The sequence below is a fragment of the Coffea eugenioides genome, chromosome 2 (genome assembly GCF_003713205.1).
Source record: "Coffea eugenioides isolate CCC68of chromosome 2, Ceug_1.0, whole genome shotgun sequence".
Taxonomy (NCBI): Eukaryota; Viridiplantae; Streptophyta; class Magnoliopsida; order Gentianales; family Rubiaceae; genus Coffea; species Coffea eugenioides.
Window position 1 is genome coordinate 7172759 of NC_040036.1, and position 19517 is coordinate 7192275.

Consider the following 19517-nt stretch of genomic DNA (forward strand, 5'->3'; position numbering starts at 1 on the left):
CGTTCTTGGGGTGCCTTCTTTCTCTCCTCCTTGTTGCCTTATCCTTTACAAGAAACCATTTCCCCAGTTGCCAATAATTCAACCGCAATCAGGGATAACGTGAAAGATTCAAAACGAAAACAAAAAATTGTGAGTAATTAAGGGGTTCAAATTTGTTATAAAAATATTGAGCATATTAATGCTGCTGCTGCTCCTCTAAATTTATCGCTTTTTTCTCTCAGAAAAGATAGGTAAGGTATAGGTGATTAATCAAATTCGTTGCTTAACTGGCGTGCATGCAAAAACACAACTTACAAGTCAAAACAAATACCAAAAAAGAATTATGTGTACGTTGAAAAATTGAAAACCATAATCGAGTGGAAGTCTGGCCTTGTGCATGTGTCCAGGTTGTCCAAAAAAAAAAAAAAGGGACTTAGTTGAAAATATCATCAGGAAGTCTATTGATTGTATCTGTATAGGCCAATTCTGCAGCGAGAGATCATATCAGTTATCACACACTACTGTGTCTTTATCAAGACATTAAAATCAATCAAAATACATGTCGCCAATTTCCCCTTCTGGATTCCACACAAAAAATGAATTACCCCAAACAGTAAAAGATTGTTTGAGTTTCAGTGGGGAAGAAAAAGAGATGAGAATGTGTGTGTGAGCGTGCGGTCACGACGCTGACGAACACGTTGGTTGGAGGCGGCCCACGGTCGGTTGGTCGTCCTTCGCTACTCTAGTCAGTACTTAGTATTCAACAGCTGCCACCCCCCCAAACAATCCCCCATACGTACCCTCCCTTTCAATCAAAGACAACATTTCTTCCCTCTTTACTTCCTTCCTTCTTCCCATTTCTCCCAGTACCAAACGCAAGAAAAAAAACAGAAAGAAAGACCCAATTTAACTTCCCAACCTGTTCGTTCCAGACTCCTCTTCACATCTTACTCTTTCTTAATTGGCTTCCCAAACACAATTGGACATGAGGACGCTGTGCCCCAACTTGGATAGAGAAGATGCACTGGAAACGGTGCTTGAAGTTCCCATCCCGGAAGAGATTTTTGCTTCCACCAAGAACAGGTCCTGGCAAAACGTGAAATCCTGGATGAAGTCCCATACTGAAAGGTCACCTGTTTCCCTCTTTGGTGGCAGAAACACGGAGATTCAGCTCCTGCTCGGTGTCGTTGGCGCTCCTTTAGTCCCCCTGCCCATCTGCTCTGATCGCTATTCTTTTAGCAAAAGCATCAAAAACCACCCCATTGTAAGTCCTTTTACTACCACTAAACCTGTGTTTGGTTTTCTACCAGAGTCAGAAATAGAATCAGCGATAATTTCTCCATTACACAGTACCGATTCCTTGTCACGTATGACGAGACTTATATTTCTGTTATCCTTGCAGGAGACTTCAATGGCTAAATACATAGTGCAACAGTACATGGCAGCTGCGGGAGGAGAAAATGCTTTAAACTCAATCCATAGCATGTACGCGATGGGAAAAGTCAAGCTGGCCACAACAGAAGTTGTTGCCGGGGAAGGTCTGAGTATGAGCTGTAACAACACGAGCAACGGTAAGGCTTCGAAGCTCAAGAGCACGAAAAGTGGACCAGGGGAAGTGGGAGGATTTGTGTTGTGGCAGAAAAGGCCCGATTTATGGAGCCTGGAATTAGTGGTGTCTGGTTGTAAGATCAGTGCTGGTAGTGATGGCAAGGTGGCTTGGAGGCAGACCCCATGGCATCATTCCCATGCATCTCGCGGTCCAATTATTTGAGTAGCAAGAATTGAACTAACCGGCAAGATTGAGAAGTAGGTCACTCCTTTGTCTTGAACAACGAAATTGAGGTCACTCTTCATCAAAATTGTTGGGTACTATTGGACCCTCTTACTGCAGCCAAACCAATGTGAGATAAACCTAACAATTTCTGTCTCACACATCGACCTTAGGTTGGATCATATCTTCATTCTCAAATCTTTATCGAGAGGAGTTAGTTGTGACGGAACTCGATAATAATATTGAGTGCTGTTGAATTCTCCACCCCTAAAAACTAGTTCAAGAAGTGAGGTTTTCTTCACGCTCACAGCTGAGTATCATGTCCTTGGACGAGGAATGAACCTAACAAAAGTTAGGTGTGAATGGGAAAATATGCATTGGATGTTTGAAATTTTTTTTCTCAAAATGGACAGTTCCTCCGTTTTTTGTTATCTTCAGAGGAGGAAGGCACAGCATCGCTTTCATCTATCTGGAAAACTGGAACCTACAACAAAACCCAATTGGATGCTGACTTTAATGAGGACTTTAAAAAGGTCCGGCTCCAAGTCTATCGGTTTGAGTTCCACTATCCACGTTCTTAACCACCCAATAAACTAATTCAATTCCAATCTTTTCCAAGTCTATCTTCTAGTGGACCCAATTCCAAGTTGGACTAGCTTAAAATAATTCTTTCCGCTTTCCGCTGGAGTACAATCATCGTCATCAATTGGTCTATGCCCATTTTATTCCGGTATGAAAGCTCCTTCATTTGGTCCAAGCAAAAATTGTAAGAATTGCATTTACACGGTCTGGTAAAGCGTCAATTAATTGGTGCACATCAAATTGGATCAAGTGGTCCTCCCCCTGCTGAAATGCAATTAGCTAATCAGGCGGAGGACTTCACTGGTTCAGGCCCATTTCGTGGATCTTGCACTGTCTTAAGCTGGCAAATCCATTTGACTTAATTGTTTTTCTTGGTGCTGGATGGAATCTCTTGAAAATTAAGCTAATTTTCAAGATATAATTACTATTGAAGATAAACTATTCTGTGGGTTAATTACTATTGAAGAAATTGAGCTAATCGATTCTATTGAATCATCCTCCAACAGGGTCTTGATCCAAGGTCCACGGCCAACTTATTCTCCAATTCCATCTGCACTGGTGAGAAGACTGTCTATGATGAGGATTGCTTTGTACTAAAACTCGAGGCAGATCCTTCAACACTCAGAGCCAGAAGCAGCAGCAATGTGGAAATAATCAGACATAGTGTTTGGGGCTACTTCAGCCAAAGAACAGGCCTGCTAGTCCAGCTGGAAGACTCTCATCTCCTGAGAATAAAAGCCCCTGGAAACGACGTTTTATGGGAGACAACAATGGAATCCACGATACAAGATTATCGGACTATTGATGGTGTTAATGTAGCCCATGCTGGAAGAACATGCGTATCGCTGTTGAGGTTCGGAGGAAACTCTGAAAGCCACACCAGGACGCGGATGGAAGAGGTTTGGACGATTGAAGAAGTTGATTTCAACATAAAGGGACTCAGCATTGATTGCTTTCTGCCTCCAGCCGACTTGAAGAAAGAAGATGAAGGCTGTGGCATTGTTCCTAGCAGCAGGGTATCACGAAATGCAAAATCGCCCTTCAAGGTTCGACCAAATGCTTCTTCTAGAGTCAGTGCAGCAGCAAAGAGTGCTGCAAAAGTTGCGGCCATCGATGAGGATGATCTAGAAACAATCGAAGATGACGACGAGGAATTGTAAATTTAGCCTGTGGTTATTTTTGTACATACAGAACCACGGTACAGTACACTGTATGACATTATTATAGATGTGCCTAGGGTGCGTTCGAGTTGAGTCGAGTTTGAGTAGTGCTCGAGGTAAAATAACTAAACTCGAGATCAAGCTCGAGCTCGTCGAGCTTTTAGAATTCGAGCTCGAACTCAAACTCGATATCAATTTACGTTACTCGAGCTCAAGTTTAATTAAATGTAATCAATTCAAATCAAACTCAATCGAGCCTATTCGAACTCAATCAAGCCTAATCAAACTCACGTAATAAAAATTAATATTTTTTATATAATTTTGAATAAAGGATATTATTGATATTTCACAATAATAAAAATTAAAATATATATTATAAAAAGGTCAATTAGACTCGTTGAATTTTCGAGTGCAAAATGTTGAAACTCGAACTCGACTCATTGCTTCTATCAAGCAATTCGAGCTCGAGCTCAAGCTTGGTCAAAACGAGCTCGAGCCGAGCTGCTGATCAAGTAGCTTGCGAGCTCGGTCAAGCTACTCAGTTTAGCATCAGTCCTAGATGTGTCCATACATGATTTAGAATTCAAGGATTGAACATCACAAGTATTTTTTTGTTCTAAAGTTGTTTCATCTATATGTATATATATATATATATGTATCTTTGAGATAATTCAATGCTTCTCGTGCACCAACACGGTAACTCGATTATTTGGGCATCCTTTATTTTATTTTTATCACTTAATAATTAGAATATTCGATAGCACTGATACACCCGAATATAGAACATTAATAAGAAAGAGTTACACTAAGTGGAGGGAGTCTTATCACATTAACAAAAAGAAATGTGCGTTAAAAATCTATTGCTCTACTGCTAGAAAGTAATCAATGTGCGTTTGTTTTAACTTGCACCCCAATTTGATTGATAGGTCAATGTTTACGAGCTAAGTGAAACGAATTTGGTATTTTCTTTAACAAAAATATTTGCCAGATTTATTTATTTTTATTATTTTTTAACAATGCAGATATTTAAACTATTTTAGTATTAGTCGGTAGGGCACCACTTGGCGACATCATTACGAAGTATGACGAAAGTCGAACCCCTACTTACTATGCATTAGAAAGTGAAAATCCGATTTTCAGAAAAGTTTAGTGTGATAAATTCATTAGGTACCAGAAAATTTCAAATTTTTTATGCTCTGTCCCCAAAATTGAAAATACTACCCCATTTACTTGAACCATAAACATTTTTGAATGGGCACTCGAGTAATCTCGGCCAAAAAAAAAAAAACTATTAGCAATTAAACCGATAATGAAAAAGGGAAAATGAAAAGATGCGAGACAACTTGTTCGAGAACTTTCTGCAACTCGCACAAATTTTATCCAAAACACCATATAAATGGTGGCCAAGTCTGCCTCTTACCTTCTCGATCAACCCGTTGATTTTGCACTGCAGATTTCGCTAAGAGAACAACCCGTAAACACTCCTAAGAGTGAGAGGAAAAAAATGTCGATGGTTCCAAGCTTCTTCGGCCGCCGATCCAATACTCCCGATGAAATTTGGGACCCATTTCAGGGCTGGCCTTTCAACTCCGACTTTAGCCCATTCTCCGGTCAGCTCCGCACCACCTTCCCGTCCTCCTCATCTGAGACTGCCTCGTTTGCCCACGCCAGCATCGACTGGAAAGAGACCCCAAATGCCCACGTGTTCAAGGCGGACGTGCCGGGGCTGAGGAAGGAGGAGGTCAAGGTGGAGGTGGAGGACGACAGGATCTTGCAGATCAGTGGGGAGAGGAAGAGGGAAATCGAGGACAAGGGCCACACGTGGCACAAGGTGGAGAGGAGCAGCGGGAAATTCATGAGGAGGTTCAGGCTCCCTGAAAATGCTAAAGTGGAACAAGTCAAGGCATCGATGGAGAATGGGGTTCTGACCGTCACTGTCCCTAAAGCAGAAATCAGGAAGCCTGATGTCAAGTCCATTGAAATTTCTGGCTGATTTCCGAGTCGTCGTTTCTGTTATGTACTTATGTCTGCGTCCTTGTCTTTCTTTCTTTTCATTTTTTTCCCGTCGTACTAGTGCATATGTCCATAGTAGTAAGTTTTTAGGGTCCAATTGGCGAATTCCGTCAGTGGAATGGATGTGGATGCGATCGCTTCTGTTAGTGGTAGGGGAAGCGGGTGGTGTATTACTACTTTCTAATGGCAATCAGAGTATGACTCGAACTACGGGTTATAATTTGGTAGTATCACATTCTAGCCTTTTTTGGACTAGTTTCTTGTGAGATTAGTGACTTTGCATCTAAGTTTCAGGTATCTTTGGAAACTGGATAATGTTACAACGCAGTAACTAGCTAGCAAATTGGATCGTCTAATTTGTTAATAATTGATTATTATTTTTTTTAAAAAAAATTGATTTTGATGTTGGGTTTTGGACTTTGGATTTATACCGGCCGAAAGATGAATAAAAATTGTGTGGCCATTGACAAAACTGTTTACGATAGTTTTGACAGCATATTCTGGTAGCAAGACTTTCTACGAGAAAAATTTGGAGTTGGCGTAAAAGAGGGAGAGTGTATTTGCATCTCTACCCTGCTATTGATTGACAAGACGGGATGTGAAGAAGAAACAGAATGATTGATGGCGGGGTAATCAGCAAATGTACTTGCGGCGCCCTGAATTTCTTTCACCTACAATTGATTTATTCTGCTATAATACCGTCATTCATGCTCTAAAGAAGCAGGTGAAAGAGATTAGCCAATTGGCTGGCAGCTAAATGAACTCGCCGAGAACAGAGCATCAAATTACCGTTGGATAATAGAGAAAATATGGGCTTGAGTGTTCAGTCTGACTCTCGAATTGATTGTTTACGGAGGAAAGCAATTCACGCAATCTACGATGACAACGTCTTGGCTAGGAGGAAGCCGTAATTCATCCTGTCAATTGTTTCTGTGTTGTGAAAATTCTGAAATCAATCGCTGCTACAAACACTTGCAGATCTTGAGAAGAAGGTTTAAAATGTCAAGAACCTCCTCCTTTAAATTCCTAATTCAGCATCACAATCACTCCATTCTTTTGGCTGCAGGTAGAATCCATTCCAAGTTGAGTTCATTTAGCTTACTCATTAGAAGACGGTGGCAAGAATTGAGTATTTATCGATGCTTCATTTCAAAACAAACCAAAGCCTACTCACTTGCGACTCATTAAACAAAATTCATCATCATCCATACAGCAACCACAGTCATCTCAACCATTTCAAGACAGAGACAAACTTCCACTAGGCTTAGCCACCTAAAAGCATTTAGCGAGAGATCTCAATGGCCTTAACCTCACGCTTCTTCGCTTCCTCTTTCGGCACAGTGACGGTGAGCACACCATTCTCCATGCTAGCCCTCACCTGATCCGCCTTGGCATTCTCCGGCAGCCTGAACCTGCGCCCGAATCTCCCGCTCCTCCTCTCTACCATATGCCACTTGTCATTCTTCTCCTCTTGCTCCCGCCTCCTCTCTCCGCTAATCTGCAACACCCGGCATTCCTCAACTTCCACCTTCACTTCCTCAGCCCCGAAAGATCGGCTTTGTAGACGTGGGCTTCCGGGGTCTCTTTCCAATCAATGCGGGGCCTAGCAAATGCATATGTCTCGCTTGCTGTATTTGGGACGTTGGCCGGACTAGCGTCTGGGAAAGCCAAGCCTACAAAGGGATCCCAAACGTCCAGGGAATATGGGTCGAACACGTTGCCCCGTCGGCCACCGAAGAGGCTTGGAATGAGCGACATTTCGGATGTTTTTGAGGAAAATTGATGACGACGCTGCTGTTTTTTTATGTATCACGGCTTTTGAAGAAGAGAGCTGATTGTACTGAGAGCTTCGATCAATTCTTATCGAAGACGAAGCCGGTGGAGGAGGTTCATATTTATATCAAAGAGGAGAGGCAGAGCCTGGAGTTTTCACAGGATCCTCTGTCCAATATTTTATGTCTCACCTTTCTATTCAATGCATAATTTTGCTTGTTTTACATCTGTTGTTGTTGATGTGGCATATAAAAAAAAAAAAAAAGGCTTTAGCTTCCTCTTCTTTCTTTTTTTTTTGAATTTTCTTTATTTACACAACTTTGTTACAATTCCCAAAACCCTATTACTATCGTTGCATTTCCCAAATTTTGTTGCCACCATTATCATTTTCTGCCTAGAAGGCGAAGAAAGTTTTTCAACAAAACAATTTTTTTCTTTTTTGGTGTAAGTCAAAGTAAACAATTTTGGAAAGTTCATTTCCGTTAAATTTAATGGATTCCGTCATCTTTACAATTTAATTCAAAATATGAAATATCGTGTTGTATATTTTGAAATTATGAAAGGCTTTTCTGTGTATTTGATTTATCACAGGAATTTTTTTGTTTTTTACCCTAAAAAAAGACTATGCTCAAAATCAATCCAACAAACATGTAAATCCCCGCAAAAATTATATAAACTTGTACTTGGCTAGTTCATCAGGAATGTACGAGTAAGTCAAAATATTGTACCTGATCAGCACAAAAGTGAAAGCGTATTTGTTCACATAAGGACACAATTCATGCATTCATTTCAAAAGTACTCCACGATATCCCACAAATGGCCAAATTAAGCGGGTTGAAAATACACGCAACAACCACTAAGCCCAAAATTTTTACTATCAATTTACCAGTTACTGTCAATTATGACCCATCTAAAGTACAGTATCAAAAGGAACCTAACGAAACATCGAATAAAACAAATTTTTACATTAGTTGAAAATTTAAATTGAGGATAAGATATTCAGCAAATAGAGCAACTAAACATTAGGTTGAAATGGCTAGAAGACTAGAATTAAACCCAAAAAAAAAAGGGATAGATTGCAGAACAAAACAAAAGTCTGTTCACTTCTCAGACACAAATTATAATCACGACAGCAGCAAACAGATAGATGTTCATACAAGCACCTCATCCAATTTACATTTTTTAATCTTTTTTTTTCACTGTCCAAATGTTTTCCAACATTAAAGAAACATTTCACACAAAATTACCCTGTCCTCCACAAGGCTCAGAACCCGAAACTATTTAACCGGAGATCTCAGTGGCCTTAACCCCAGGCTTCTTCACTTGCTCTTTCGGTACAGTGATGGTGAGCACGCCATTCTCCAGACCAGCCTTCACCTGATCCAACTTGGCATTCTCTGGCAGCCTGAACCTGCGCAGGAACTTGCCGCTGCTCCTCTCTATCCTATGCCACTTGTCGTTCTTCTCCTCTTGCTCGCGGCTCCTCTCTCCGCTAATCTGCAACACCCGCCCGTCTTCAACTTCCACCTTCACTTCCTCTTTCTTCAGCCCTGGAAGATCGGCTTTGAAGACATGGGCTTCTGGGGTCTCTTTCCAATCTATGCGGGCGCTTGCAAATGCTGATGTCTCCCTTGCCGTATTTGGGACGTTGGCCAGACTGGCGTCTGAGAAAGGAAAGGAATCCCAAATGTCAAGAGAAAATGGGTCGAAAACGTTGCTTCGTCGGCCGCCGAAGATGCTTGGTACGAGCGACATTCTTTTTTTGTTTTTTCCGAGATAATGGGAGATTTGACGACGAATAGGTTTTCAAGATAACTGAATTGTGCTGAGTCGGGATGAATATTCTGCGATGACAAAACAGGGGAGGAAGCTTGGCATTTATAGTTTAGAGGAGGGGAGGGGAGAGCCGGAGACCAGACGTCTGGAGTTTTCCTGAAGTTTCTTGCCGCTGTCACACTATCCGAGGGGCAAGTCTTTTGCTTTTTCTACGAACTTTCTACAATCACCCCTTTTAGCGTCTGGAGAACTCCGGACATCTCCAAATTCAAAATTGTGGGAATTGAGGCCCAGTGTATTCTTGGGCTGTTTTGTTATGGACTTTCTGGGTTTATCGAGACTTTTTAGAATTTGAAGCAACGAAATCATGCAAGCAAAATTCTTGGGAAAAAAAAAACCAGAAACAAAAAATGGTGACACACATTTTGTACTTTTTAAACCGGTAAAGCGGTACATTTTTTTCCCCTTTTCTCCCTTACCTTAGTTAAGAAACACACACACCGGATATAAACTAAACCCACGACCCAACCCAAAAGGCATGCTGGACTTTTGGGTTGGAGCCGAGGAGCTTATATCCAACACACACATCTCTCTTTCTATCGATGTGGGATAGAAAACTGAGGGAAAGGGGACGGGGATGGCTTAGAGCCTTAAGGAAGAACCCACACCACACACCTACACACCTCGCCTTTTGTTGTATTCCTCCCTTACCTTAGTTAAGAAACACACACACACACCGGATATAAACTAAACCCACGACCCAACCCAAAAGGCATGCTGGACTTTTGGGTTGGAGCCGAGTTTTTTTCCCCTTTTCTGATGTATATTTTTTTCTCATATATGGTACACCTGCCAAATAAAGAAGTGAATTTGTATATTAAGTCAAACAATTGAAAATCTTTAATTTCTCCTCCAACAAGTTTAACATATTTGTCTTCTTTAATTTCTCTTTTTAAAACGCATCCTATAATAACTCGTCCTAGTTTCCTTCTATTAAAATATTATTGTTATAACTTCAATGCATTTAGCGCATATACATACATTAGTAAAGGTAAGGAAAATACTATACAAATTGGAAACAATTGACAAATAAAAGGAAATTCAATCATTCTATTCATACATGCTTGTTGAGGTATTAATCAAAAGCCAGCACCTAAACCAACGATCTAAAAATCAAGCAAAGCAACTATCCATTCATTCCCAAATTGGTTCAACTCGTTTCAAATATCCATTCTTCACGAAGCTTCACCTTTTTCAAGTCTAAATTTTTCTTTACATTTCTTTTATATTTTAATTCATAATTATTAATTATTCCAACAGTTACACCTATTTTAATTTTGTGATTTAGAAAATCTTTTGATGATTATTAATTTGTGAATTGTTCTCATTCTAAATTTGTATCTTAAATTTTTTGTGTTAATTAATTTGTATAGAGGGTTAAAATTCACTTGTTAAATTTAGTTGACGTTTATCTGATTTTTTCTTATGATAAAAGATACAGTAGTATCCACATGAAAACAACTCACGGTGCCATGCCGATGTACATATGCATCAAAGTTTTTAACCAGAAATGTTGATGGCCTTAACTTCAGGCTTCTTCTCCTCCACTTTAGGCACAGTAACGGTCAGCACGCCATTCTCCATGCTCGCCTTAATTTCCTCTGTCTTTGCATTCTCCGGCATCCTGAAGCTTCGGATAAACTTGCCGCTGCTCCTTTCCACACGATGCCAAGTGTCAGTCTTCTCCTCCTGCTCCCTGCTCCTCTCTCCGCTGATCTTCAGGATTCTACCATCTTCCACCTCGACTTTGACCTCCTCTTTCTTAAGCCCAGGAAGATCAGCCTGAACGATGTGGGCTTCTGGGGTCTCCCTCCAGTCAACCCTGGCGTTAGTAAAAACAGCCGGTTCACGATCAGTGCCGCTGGGGAAGTTGGCTAGAGTCCTCGAGAACGGAAAGCCCTCAAACGGATCCCATATGTCGAGAGAGAAAGGATCGAAGATATTGCTTCGCCGGCCGCCGAAGATGCTCGGAACCAAAGCCATCAGAATTTTGCAAGAGAATTGTGCTCTGGACTATTTGGTTTGAGGACTTGAGTGGATTTACGGAATTCTCTAAGGCAATGACTAATTCTGTCTGAGGGTGGAAGGCACGAACAAGAGCTACATATACAAGGGGCAGATGATGACGGTTATATATATCCGGTATTGTCTAGAATATTCTTATCGCACCAAAAAAATGGAAAAAGTCTCGTCACTTTCCACAAACTTCCACGAGCTTCGAGATTTTGGTTTCACACTCCACCAGAGCGGTGTCCACTCGAGCGGTCCACGTGTCTCCGGAGATATCTGTTGATTGTGTATCTCAAAAATTTTTGGGCTTATGGTTTATCGTCGAGCGGCGACCACTTAATTAGAAGAGGCCCACTGGATTGTCGATGGAAGCAGCATAAGCCCGACATAAGCTGTGAAGCATCGTGGATCCACTTATTTAGTAGTAAAATCAAATCAATTATGCCTGCCTGAAGTATCCTTTCAGATCCTAGTGTACTGAGGCTCCTAAAAGAGGAGAGGACTAGTTATTGTGAGCAACTACTGCCACGACTTGAAGCTGCAAAAACTGGACGTAGTTGTTACTTTGAATATACTATTCTATTGTATAGCGGCGGTTAAAATCAACATGTATTAGTGTTAAATTTCGACAGTATCAACTCTTATGCCCAGAAATGAGAAACCACCGGGGCATGTCACTTGTTCATTTCTCCAAATAAAAAAACACCGATGATGACTGGTTGATAGTTTCTTCCCAAAAAATAAATAAATAAATTGGAAAAACAGGACGTAGTTGTTAATGGCAATAACTTACTGATAAGAGACTTCATGACATCACACCTCTCGAGAGGCCTCTGATCCACCAACCGACCAATGAGATCTCCTAGTATTTTATTAGCATAATCAAGGAGGGTTGACTTCGATCGTTTTATGATCAAAATCATCTGAGTATGAGTTGTTTAACCGTTCAACGACTAGGATCATCTGTGCTAAGAGAAACTGAAGTTGCAAATGGGTTCCCAAAAAGCAAACTTACCACCTCATGTTCTCATATTTCCCTTGCCAATCCAGGGCCATGTCAACTCCATGCTCAGGCTGGCGGAACTTCTTTGTCTCGCTGGATTAGACGTAACTTACATTGTCTCCGACTTTTGCCATAATCGCCTCCTCAAGCACACTAACGTGTCGTCGCGTTTTGCTCGCTATCCTGGCTTTTCTTTCCAACCCATATCCGATGGGCTTCCAGATGACCACCCCAGAGCAGGTAAGGGATTTGTGGATATCATGCCGGCTATAAAAATGGTGACAGGGCCGCTATTTAAGCGGATGATGATCGAGAAAAGTTGCTTTGCTTCTTCTGGTATCCGAAGGCCTGTTACTTGCATCATAGCTGATGGAGTCTTGAGTTTTGCCGGTGATTTTGCTGAAGAGAACGGAATTGCCCTCATCTATTTTCGCACCGTTAGCGCCTGCTCATTTTGGGCCTGCTTTTGTATACCTCAAGTCATTGAAGCTGGAGAAATACCCCTTAAAGGTAGTGGAGTACAAAATTTGATCACGCGTCGATTTTTACATCAAAGTGTGTCATTCATTGAGTCTATTGTCGTTGATATATCTATATTGACAGATTTATCAGGTGCAGCAAGTTTTAGCATAAATTAATTTGGTGTCTGTATACCCCTTATTATCACACCCAAGAGGTTGACGGCACACCCAAATATGCAGGACATGGAATGGACCTGGCAGTCAAAAGCGTCCCAGGAATGGAAAATATTCTTCGGCGTCGGGACCTGCCTGGTTTTTATCGTGTCAACGATCTGGACGACACTACTTTCCAAATAATCAAAACGGAGACTCAGCAAACCCCGCGAGCCCAGGCGGTGATACTGAACACATTTGAAGACTTAGAGGGACCAATATTATCTCACATTCGTAAACACATGCCTAGATTATACACAATCGGACCAAATCATTTCCACCTAACGGCCAGGCTGGGAGCAAAAGCAACAGAGACTGAAACTTTAATTTCTTCGGCCAGTATATGGGAAGAAGACAGGAGCTGCTTGGACTGGCTTGATTCACAGCCTCCAAAATCGGTAATTTACGTCAGCTTCGGGAGCATTACGGTTGTGAGAAGAGAGCAACTCCTGGAATTTTGGTACGGACTGGTGAATAGTGGGCAGAGGTTCTTGTGGGTCGTCAGACCTGATTCCATTATGGGAGAAGGCGGCGGAGGTAAGATTCCAGCCGAGCTAGAAACGGCTACAAAAGCAAGGGGTTATATGGTGGGTTGGGCCCCGCAGCTAGAAGTCCTGAATCATCCTTCTGTTGGAGGATTTTTGACCCATGGTGGTTGGAATTCGACTCTGGAGAGTATGGCGGTCGGTGTGCCAATGTTATGTTGGCCATATTTTGCCGACCAAACGATCAATAGCAGGTTCGTGAGTGAAATTTGGAAGATTGGATTGGACATGAAAGATACATGCGACAGAGTCATCATCCAGAAAATGGTGGCAGAACTCATGCACGTGAGGAAGGATGAATTCTTGAGAAGGGCAGATGCCATGGCAAAATTGGCAAGAAAGGCTGTTACTCAAGGTGGTACTTCGTATGATAACTTGGACAGCCTCGTTGAGTTTATTAAATCTACTATTATATGAAAAGGACATGGCTTTGATGTGTTTTTCTTGTTTAATTTCTTCTTATTTTCCCGAAAATTAAAATGTTGTCACCAATAATTGTGGTTTTCTAAACCAAAACTGCCTTATGGTTTATATTGGAGATTGATAATTTCGTTCTTGCCATTAAGAGATTAGAGATTTTAGGAATAGAGTTTTGGGGGTTGAGTATGCAACTTGATGTTATGTTGAGGAGAAACGAAGATATTTCATCCCTTGTTGCTAGTCAATGTGACGCTGCTCAAAGAAGATCTAAGGCACTTGTTAATGATGCGTCGTAGCGTTTAATTGGCGCATGTCTTCGTTGTCTCTGTTATTTATTTCTAAGGGGGAAAATGCCCAATTTGTCTGTATCAGTGATTTCAATCAAATGTTATTGTCAATCACTTTGACCATATAATGGATTACGTGGACCTCGTGTCTTCCTTTTCCCCTTCTTTATTTCCCCTCTGAATTTTGGAGGAAAGGGTTAAAATCACACTGGGTCCTAAATTTGTGAGTATCCGTCTTGTTGGAGGAAGATTTATTTTGCTAAATAAACCTTTACATAGACTTCTACTCCAACATTTGGATCGATGATGTCCTTAGTTGAGATCTAAAGTGTACCATTACACCCAAATTTGCCACAGCCATCCATGTTTAGGTTCAATTGTCGTAAAAGATGATAAACAATTAAATGCTGAGGGATTTTTAGGCTGGATAATTGACTCACTGCATGGATAATATCCGCGAAACGTCTATATTGTAATTCATTGTGTTTCATCATCTTTCTTTTTTTTTTTTTTTTGACCTTTTTCTGTCTCCCATCCTTTGCTTCAACCCTCAAACACCACTACCAAGCATGGCAGCTCCGCTGCTCCTCCAACCAAATCAAGACCGTATTGCGAAATAATTGTATTAAAACAATTTTTTATGATGGGATGTAAATGAAATAAAAAAAAAAAGGTAATTGAAAAAAATGAAAAGATGATAATAAAACGTGTTTATGATATAAGCAATAAATTTTATGAGAAAAAAAGTTGCTGAAAAATAAAAATGTTATCGAAGACCCCAAATTTACTTGTTAATTTTTGCTTGCAAACTGCGCTGTGTCCTTGTCAAAGCTCTTCTACGATTTTAATGATTTTATATTTACAAAAGAGTGTTGTCAAAATCACAAAGGAATGGAAAAGAGCTTCATGCAAGCTACCATACCGACCAACGATGAATCCACCAGCACTGTCGCAATTTGCTACTATGGAAGAAGGGGAAAGTGAAAAGAGAAAGTAAATAGGATTGGTGAAGAGAGTGGAGAAAAGGGAGGAAAAAAGAACAGGAAAGGAAGGAAGAAAAAGAGGGGAACTTCAATGATAGGTGGAGTTTGGCATGATAGCTGCCTTTTCTATTTCCTTTTTGGTATCAAATTCAATAATTGGATCACTCTCACCAACTTGGCTGGTATAGACTTTGATAGTCATTAAGCTATATTTATAGCCTATTAAATTATACTTATTTGTATTCCCAACCAAACAGCTAGCTGGTTCCATCTAAGCCATTTTGTTATTGGAGTAATATTTTGCACAATTAATGCCCAAAAACGCAACAAGAAGAACAGATCTTCAATTAATTGTAAACCATTGTCCAATTTTTGGACAGGTGATATTGCTATCAAATATCAATTATTTGCATCTCCGCCTATCATGTCCAAGGAGCAACCATCGTGTACCTCGCTCGGTGCCATGTTGGTAGTTGATGGACTACCAATTGTGAACGAGACAGAGCTGCTGGAGATTGCTTTTCAAAATCTTTTGTCAAAGAACCAGTACTTAATTACGTTTGTTTCATGTAACAAGAAGGATTTTGACATAATTGTTACTTTATACGAGTAGATATCTGTATCCTATTGACAAGAAAGTCGACAAAATAAAGTGTTCTTCCTCACCATTAAATGTTGGATCGCACATTATGATATTTTAGACAAAGCTTCCATCCCTAACGTTATTTCACAATGAAAATAGAAGGACACAAGAACTGGAAAGAGAGATTTGTCCACCTCTGCCTCTCCCGTTCTGTGCAAGGATTTGTTTATGGAGATATGGTAGAGGTACAAAATGAGATCAGCGACTCACCAACCTATTGCTCCAGCACTAAATCCAATACAACGGTAACAACACTAATTAGAAGATCTTTTCATGTCTATCGAACGCAAGATGTTCCATCTGCATCGACTAAGTCAATTTGCCTATTACCCACCTAATCTCATCCATCTCTTACTCTAATCTCACCTTATCACATAAATTAATTTTCGTCTACTAGTAAAAAGCATCAGTTAAACTAAGAATTCTGCTTGTACATTTCCCACTGTTTATATCCAATTGATGGCAACTGGCAACTAGATATCGTACCAACTGAAGCCAACTAAGCCGAGGACACTATTATCACCAACTTCACAGGGCCAGAAAACAACGAAGCGTAGAGATGGATCACCAGATACAATTCTCCACTCCCCATGCACTACTATTCCCTTTACCACTTCAGGGTCCTGTGAATTGTACGCTCAAGCTAGCTGAACTGTTGTGCCTTGGTGACTTGCATGTTACCTTCGTCAACACTGACCACAGCCAGGACCGACTGAGAAGTTGCAGGGATGTTGAATCACGGTTCGAGCGTTATCCCAATTTCAGGTTTCATACAATCCCGGATGGCCTTCCCGAAGATAGTCCTCGTACGGGTGATCAAATTTTTAAGTTACTGGAGTCTTTGAAAGTTGTGAGCCAGCCAATTTTCAGGGAGATGTTAACCTTTGGTCCGCTGGTTGTTTTTACATGAAATAACCGTTCAAGTCTGTGATTCATGTCAGCATAGGAAGTCTTGCGACCATGACCAAGGATCAGCTGATGGAGACTCGGTATAATTTAGTCAACAGTGGGGCGAGGTTGTTGTGGATTCAGATACCGGGGTCTATAGCTGTATCAGTAGTAGAGGCCGAGGGGGATGAGATTCCTGAGGAATTGGTTAAAGCAACCGAGGAAAGAAGTTATATTGTGGGTTGGGCTCCTAAGGAAGAGGTTTTTGGGCCATGCTGGAATTGGTGGGTTTTTGACTCACAGCGGTTGGAACTCAACAACGCTGGAGAGTGTTGTGGAGGGAGTTCCAAATGATAGGGTGGCCGTACTGTGTTGACCAACAAGTTAACAGTAGGTATCTATCAGAGGTTTGGAAACTTGGATTGGACGTGAAAGATACGTGTGATCGGATCATTGTTGAGAAGATGGTCCGAGATGTTATGGAGTTGAGAAAGGATGAATTCTTGCTAACAGCAAATGAAATGGCAAAAATGGCCAAATCAAGTATGAGCGAGGGTATGAGCGAAGGCGGATCTTCAGACGATGACTTGGGCAATCTGATTGAGGACATCAGATTGATGCAGTTGAAGGCATAAACTATTTTTAGCATTGCTGAAATATGATGTCAGGACTAAAGTTTGACACGAAACAAGCCAATCTTGAACAAGGTACTGCAGAGATGGATCATTATTATGATAATGCTTGCGCCTAACCGTTTTGCAAATAATACAGAGATTCAGCCTATGAAGGTGGACTTGGACGAGTCTGGAGTTTCTTCTTCTTTATTTCCTATGCTTCGAGAAGATGAATATGGGACAAAAATAAAAACATTTCGAAAGCTAGCCTATGAGCATGTCATCTTTAAACTAAGTTGCAAAATCCACTCTTGAGTTGACATCTTTAAGAGGATGGTGCACGCTACTGGTTAGCAAGATTGTGTAATGAATCGTATGGTCGTAAACAAGAGGGTATTTTTCATTCTAATCGATTAGGCGCTTGCCAACAAGTACCGACCTGCATTCAACCAATTGGTTTTTAGGCTGTTTATCTAGAATAGAATATATGCGATGTTGTGCCTGTTTATATTCTGTTTCAATTCCTTAGCCAGGCGTAGAATTTCTTTTGTCTTAGTATTATATATAATTTTGTAAAACAAAGCACCATATAGTATATACTGTACATTTGAGCTAGTTGCAAGCACCATACATGTCAGTCATCGGAGATTTTATCCAAAAGCAAAACACTGGAGAGACAAGAAGGATGCTTATCCAAAAGAACACACAAAGATCATGGATATCTAACAGTGATGCATATTTAGAAAAAGCAGCCATATTCCTTGATGTGTAAGATAATGCTTTAACTGGTGTAGACTGCAGAAATTAAAAGAGGCTGACAAGGGAATTGAGATCCCAAGACCAATTCACTGATTAAAAACCATAGGCCACAAAGATCGATGGTAGAAAAATAATTTCATGCATTGTATCTTTTTCTTTTTTTTTTGGGGTGTTTTGGGGGGGTGTTAAATGAGATGCGTGCATCGCCTTAAGGCCCTTAACTATATGGACGGCAATCGCAAAACAATTATTTTTCCAGTGGTTGAAACTCCAAGGAATCCACCATCACATCAATCTATCGTTCTATTCTTGTATCATGATCAATTCTCTGGAAAAATTCAACGTAATTATTTAATAAAGCAAGAAAAAAGCTCTCTAGATACATTCAAATTAATTGAAAAAAAAATTGATCTTTCCCCGATTCGTACGCCAAGCAACTTTTGAATGATAAATAAGTAAAGTAAATGAATTGAATCAAAATATTCCTTCTTGAAGTGATCCCTGAGATTTCCGGATACATCGCGCAGTGTTTATATGAAACAGTTTTCTATCTATTTCTTTCTTTCTTTATTTTTTAAAAAGCGTTTTTCTATATGTTTCTTTTTTAAACAATTTTAATTTTTCACCTCTCCTCTTTTATTATTTCCTCAAGATTTTCAATGAAAGAGATTGAAAATTTTATTCCATCATTGCCCTTTTGTTACCCCAATTATAAATTTTGTTTCAGATTAAATATTAATACAAGCTTAGATATATAGCATGCAAGTGTAGGCATGTAAGTGTAATAACAAAGGAAGAAGTAGAAGTCATGTAGAAGACCATAGCAATAGCTAGAAGATCGTTGCAATAACGAAGTACATATTTAGCATAGTTCTATTGTCCACATTTGATTAAGAATAAATAACATTAACAGCAAAATACAGTTGAGTTTCATCAAATTTCAGTGTCAGGCAGTAGCTTCATTGGCATTCACCATTGGTTTATTTTCCTCGAAAGACGATTTAGTTTCACCCACCAAAAAAAAAAAAAAATCAACCTAAAATGATGCAAAGCAATCCAATATGGCAAATTTTACTCCTTGCAAGAAACCACAACTAGATGAAAGAGATTTCATTCTTTCGGCTGAAGCTCTTCCTATTGTTCCAGAGAAGAAGAGCATTATAGATACCTGAAAAGAAGAATGCCTTATAATGCATTGCGTTAGCCTTGTTAGAACCGCGCCCTATATTGAGATATGGCGCAAAATGGCTATTTTGCATCCAAAATAGTTTGAGTGAAAATTTGTTATAGGAGTGGTTAATTTAGCCAATTCGTGGCCTGTAAAAAGTGATTTTTGGTCACATTTCACTTACAATGAAGGTCAGTGATGTTTTTGAAATTTCAAAGATGCTAAGTAATATCATAAAAAATGTCAAAAGAGGTTTTCGAAATTATTCCTAAACTATAACTTTGTCTCTTTTTATTTTATATAGTACTGTTCCTCTTTTTTATTTTTTCCTTTTTAAAGAAAAAACTACATATGTCTCCACTTTTATGTCTTAATAATCTGAGTAGTGCATGACTTTGTCTAATTAAAT

The 19517-nt window shown here is 40.0% G+C and overlaps 5 protein-coding genes and 2 pseudogenes across 5 annotated transcripts; 4 read left to right on the forward strand and 3 right to left on the reverse strand.

The window, feature by feature from the left end:
- The first annotated feature begins 765 nt into the window (after window positions 1-765).
- Window positions 766-3696, forward strand: LOC113762919. Its single transcript, XM_027306555.1, is given in 4 exon segments — window positions 766-1243; window positions 1382-1741; window positions 2387-2396; window positions 2807-3696. Coding segments are annotated over 4 exon segments (1335 nt in total). The 5' UTR covers window positions 766-964; the 3' UTR covers window positions 3493-3696.
- Window positions 3697-4841: 1145 nt separating this feature from the next.
- Window positions 4842-5802, forward strand: LOC113762635 (18.1 kDa class I heat shock protein-like). The gene has a single exon (XM_027306176.1). It carries the CDS (start codon window positions 4889-4891, stop codon window positions 5483-5485), a length of 597 nt encoding a protein of 198 aa, XP_027161977.1. The 5' UTR covers window positions 4842-4888; the 3' UTR covers window positions 5486-5802.
- A 943-nt stretch (window positions 5803-6745) lies between these two features.
- On the reverse strand, window positions 6746-7441 carry LOC113762782 (annotated as a pseudogene).
- Window positions 7442-8330: 889 nt separating this feature from the next.
- LOC113760824 (18.2 kDa class I heat shock protein-like) lies at window positions 8331-10407 on the reverse strand. The gene has a single exon (XM_027303558.1). The coding sequence runs from the start codon at window positions 9031-9033 to the stop codon at window positions 8560-8562; it is 474 nt and encodes a 157-aa protein (XP_027159359.1). The 5' UTR covers window positions 9034-10407; the 3' UTR covers window positions 8331-8559.
- A 90-nt stretch (window positions 10408-10497) lies between these two features.
- On the reverse strand, window positions 10498-11195 carry LOC113760823 (17.4 kDa class I heat shock protein-like). The gene has a single exon (XM_027303557.1). It carries the CDS (start codon window positions 11095-11097, stop codon window positions 10615-10617), a length of 483 nt encoding a protein of 160 aa, XP_027159358.1. The 5' UTR covers window positions 11098-11195; the 3' UTR covers window positions 10498-10614.
- Window positions 11196-12114: 919 nt separating this feature from the next.
- LOC113756194 (7-deoxyloganetic acid glucosyltransferase-like) lies at window positions 12115-13763 on the forward strand. The gene is made up of 2 exons (XM_027299962.1): window positions 12115-12637; window positions 12829-13763. The coding sequence occupies exons 1-2, from the start codon at window positions 12115-12117 to the stop codon at window positions 13761-13763; spliced, it is 1458 nt and encodes a 485-aa protein (XP_027155763.1).
- Window positions 13764-16238: 2475 nt separating this feature from the next.
- Window positions 16239-17202, forward strand: LOC113755492 (annotated as a pseudogene).
- Window positions 17203-19517: the final 2315 nt, after the last annotated feature.

What these genes read in the sequence shown, in the direction of transcription:
- LOC113762635 (XM_027306176.1), top strand. Translation starts at nt 4,889, where the DNA reads ATGGTGGCCAAGTCTGCCTCTTACCTTCTCGATCAACCCGTTGATTTT.
- LOC113760824 (XM_027303558.1), bottom strand. Translation starts at nt 9,033, where the DNA reads ATGTCGCTCGTACCAAGCATCTTCGGCGGCCGACGAAGCAACGTTTTC.
- LOC113760823 (XM_027303557.1), bottom strand. Translation starts at nt 11,097, where the DNA reads ATGGCTTTGGTTCCGAGCATCTTCGGCGGCCGGCGAAGCAATATCTTC.
- LOC113756194 (XM_027299962.1), top strand. Translation starts at nt 12,115, where the DNA reads ATGGGTTCCCAAAAAGCAAACTTACCACCTCATGTTCTCATATTTCCC. An exon ending in TGGAGAAATACCCCTTAAAG is followed by an intron (nt 12,638 to 12,828) that starts GTAGTGGAGTAC and finishes CCAAATATGCAG; the next exon opens with GACATGGAATGGACCTGGCA.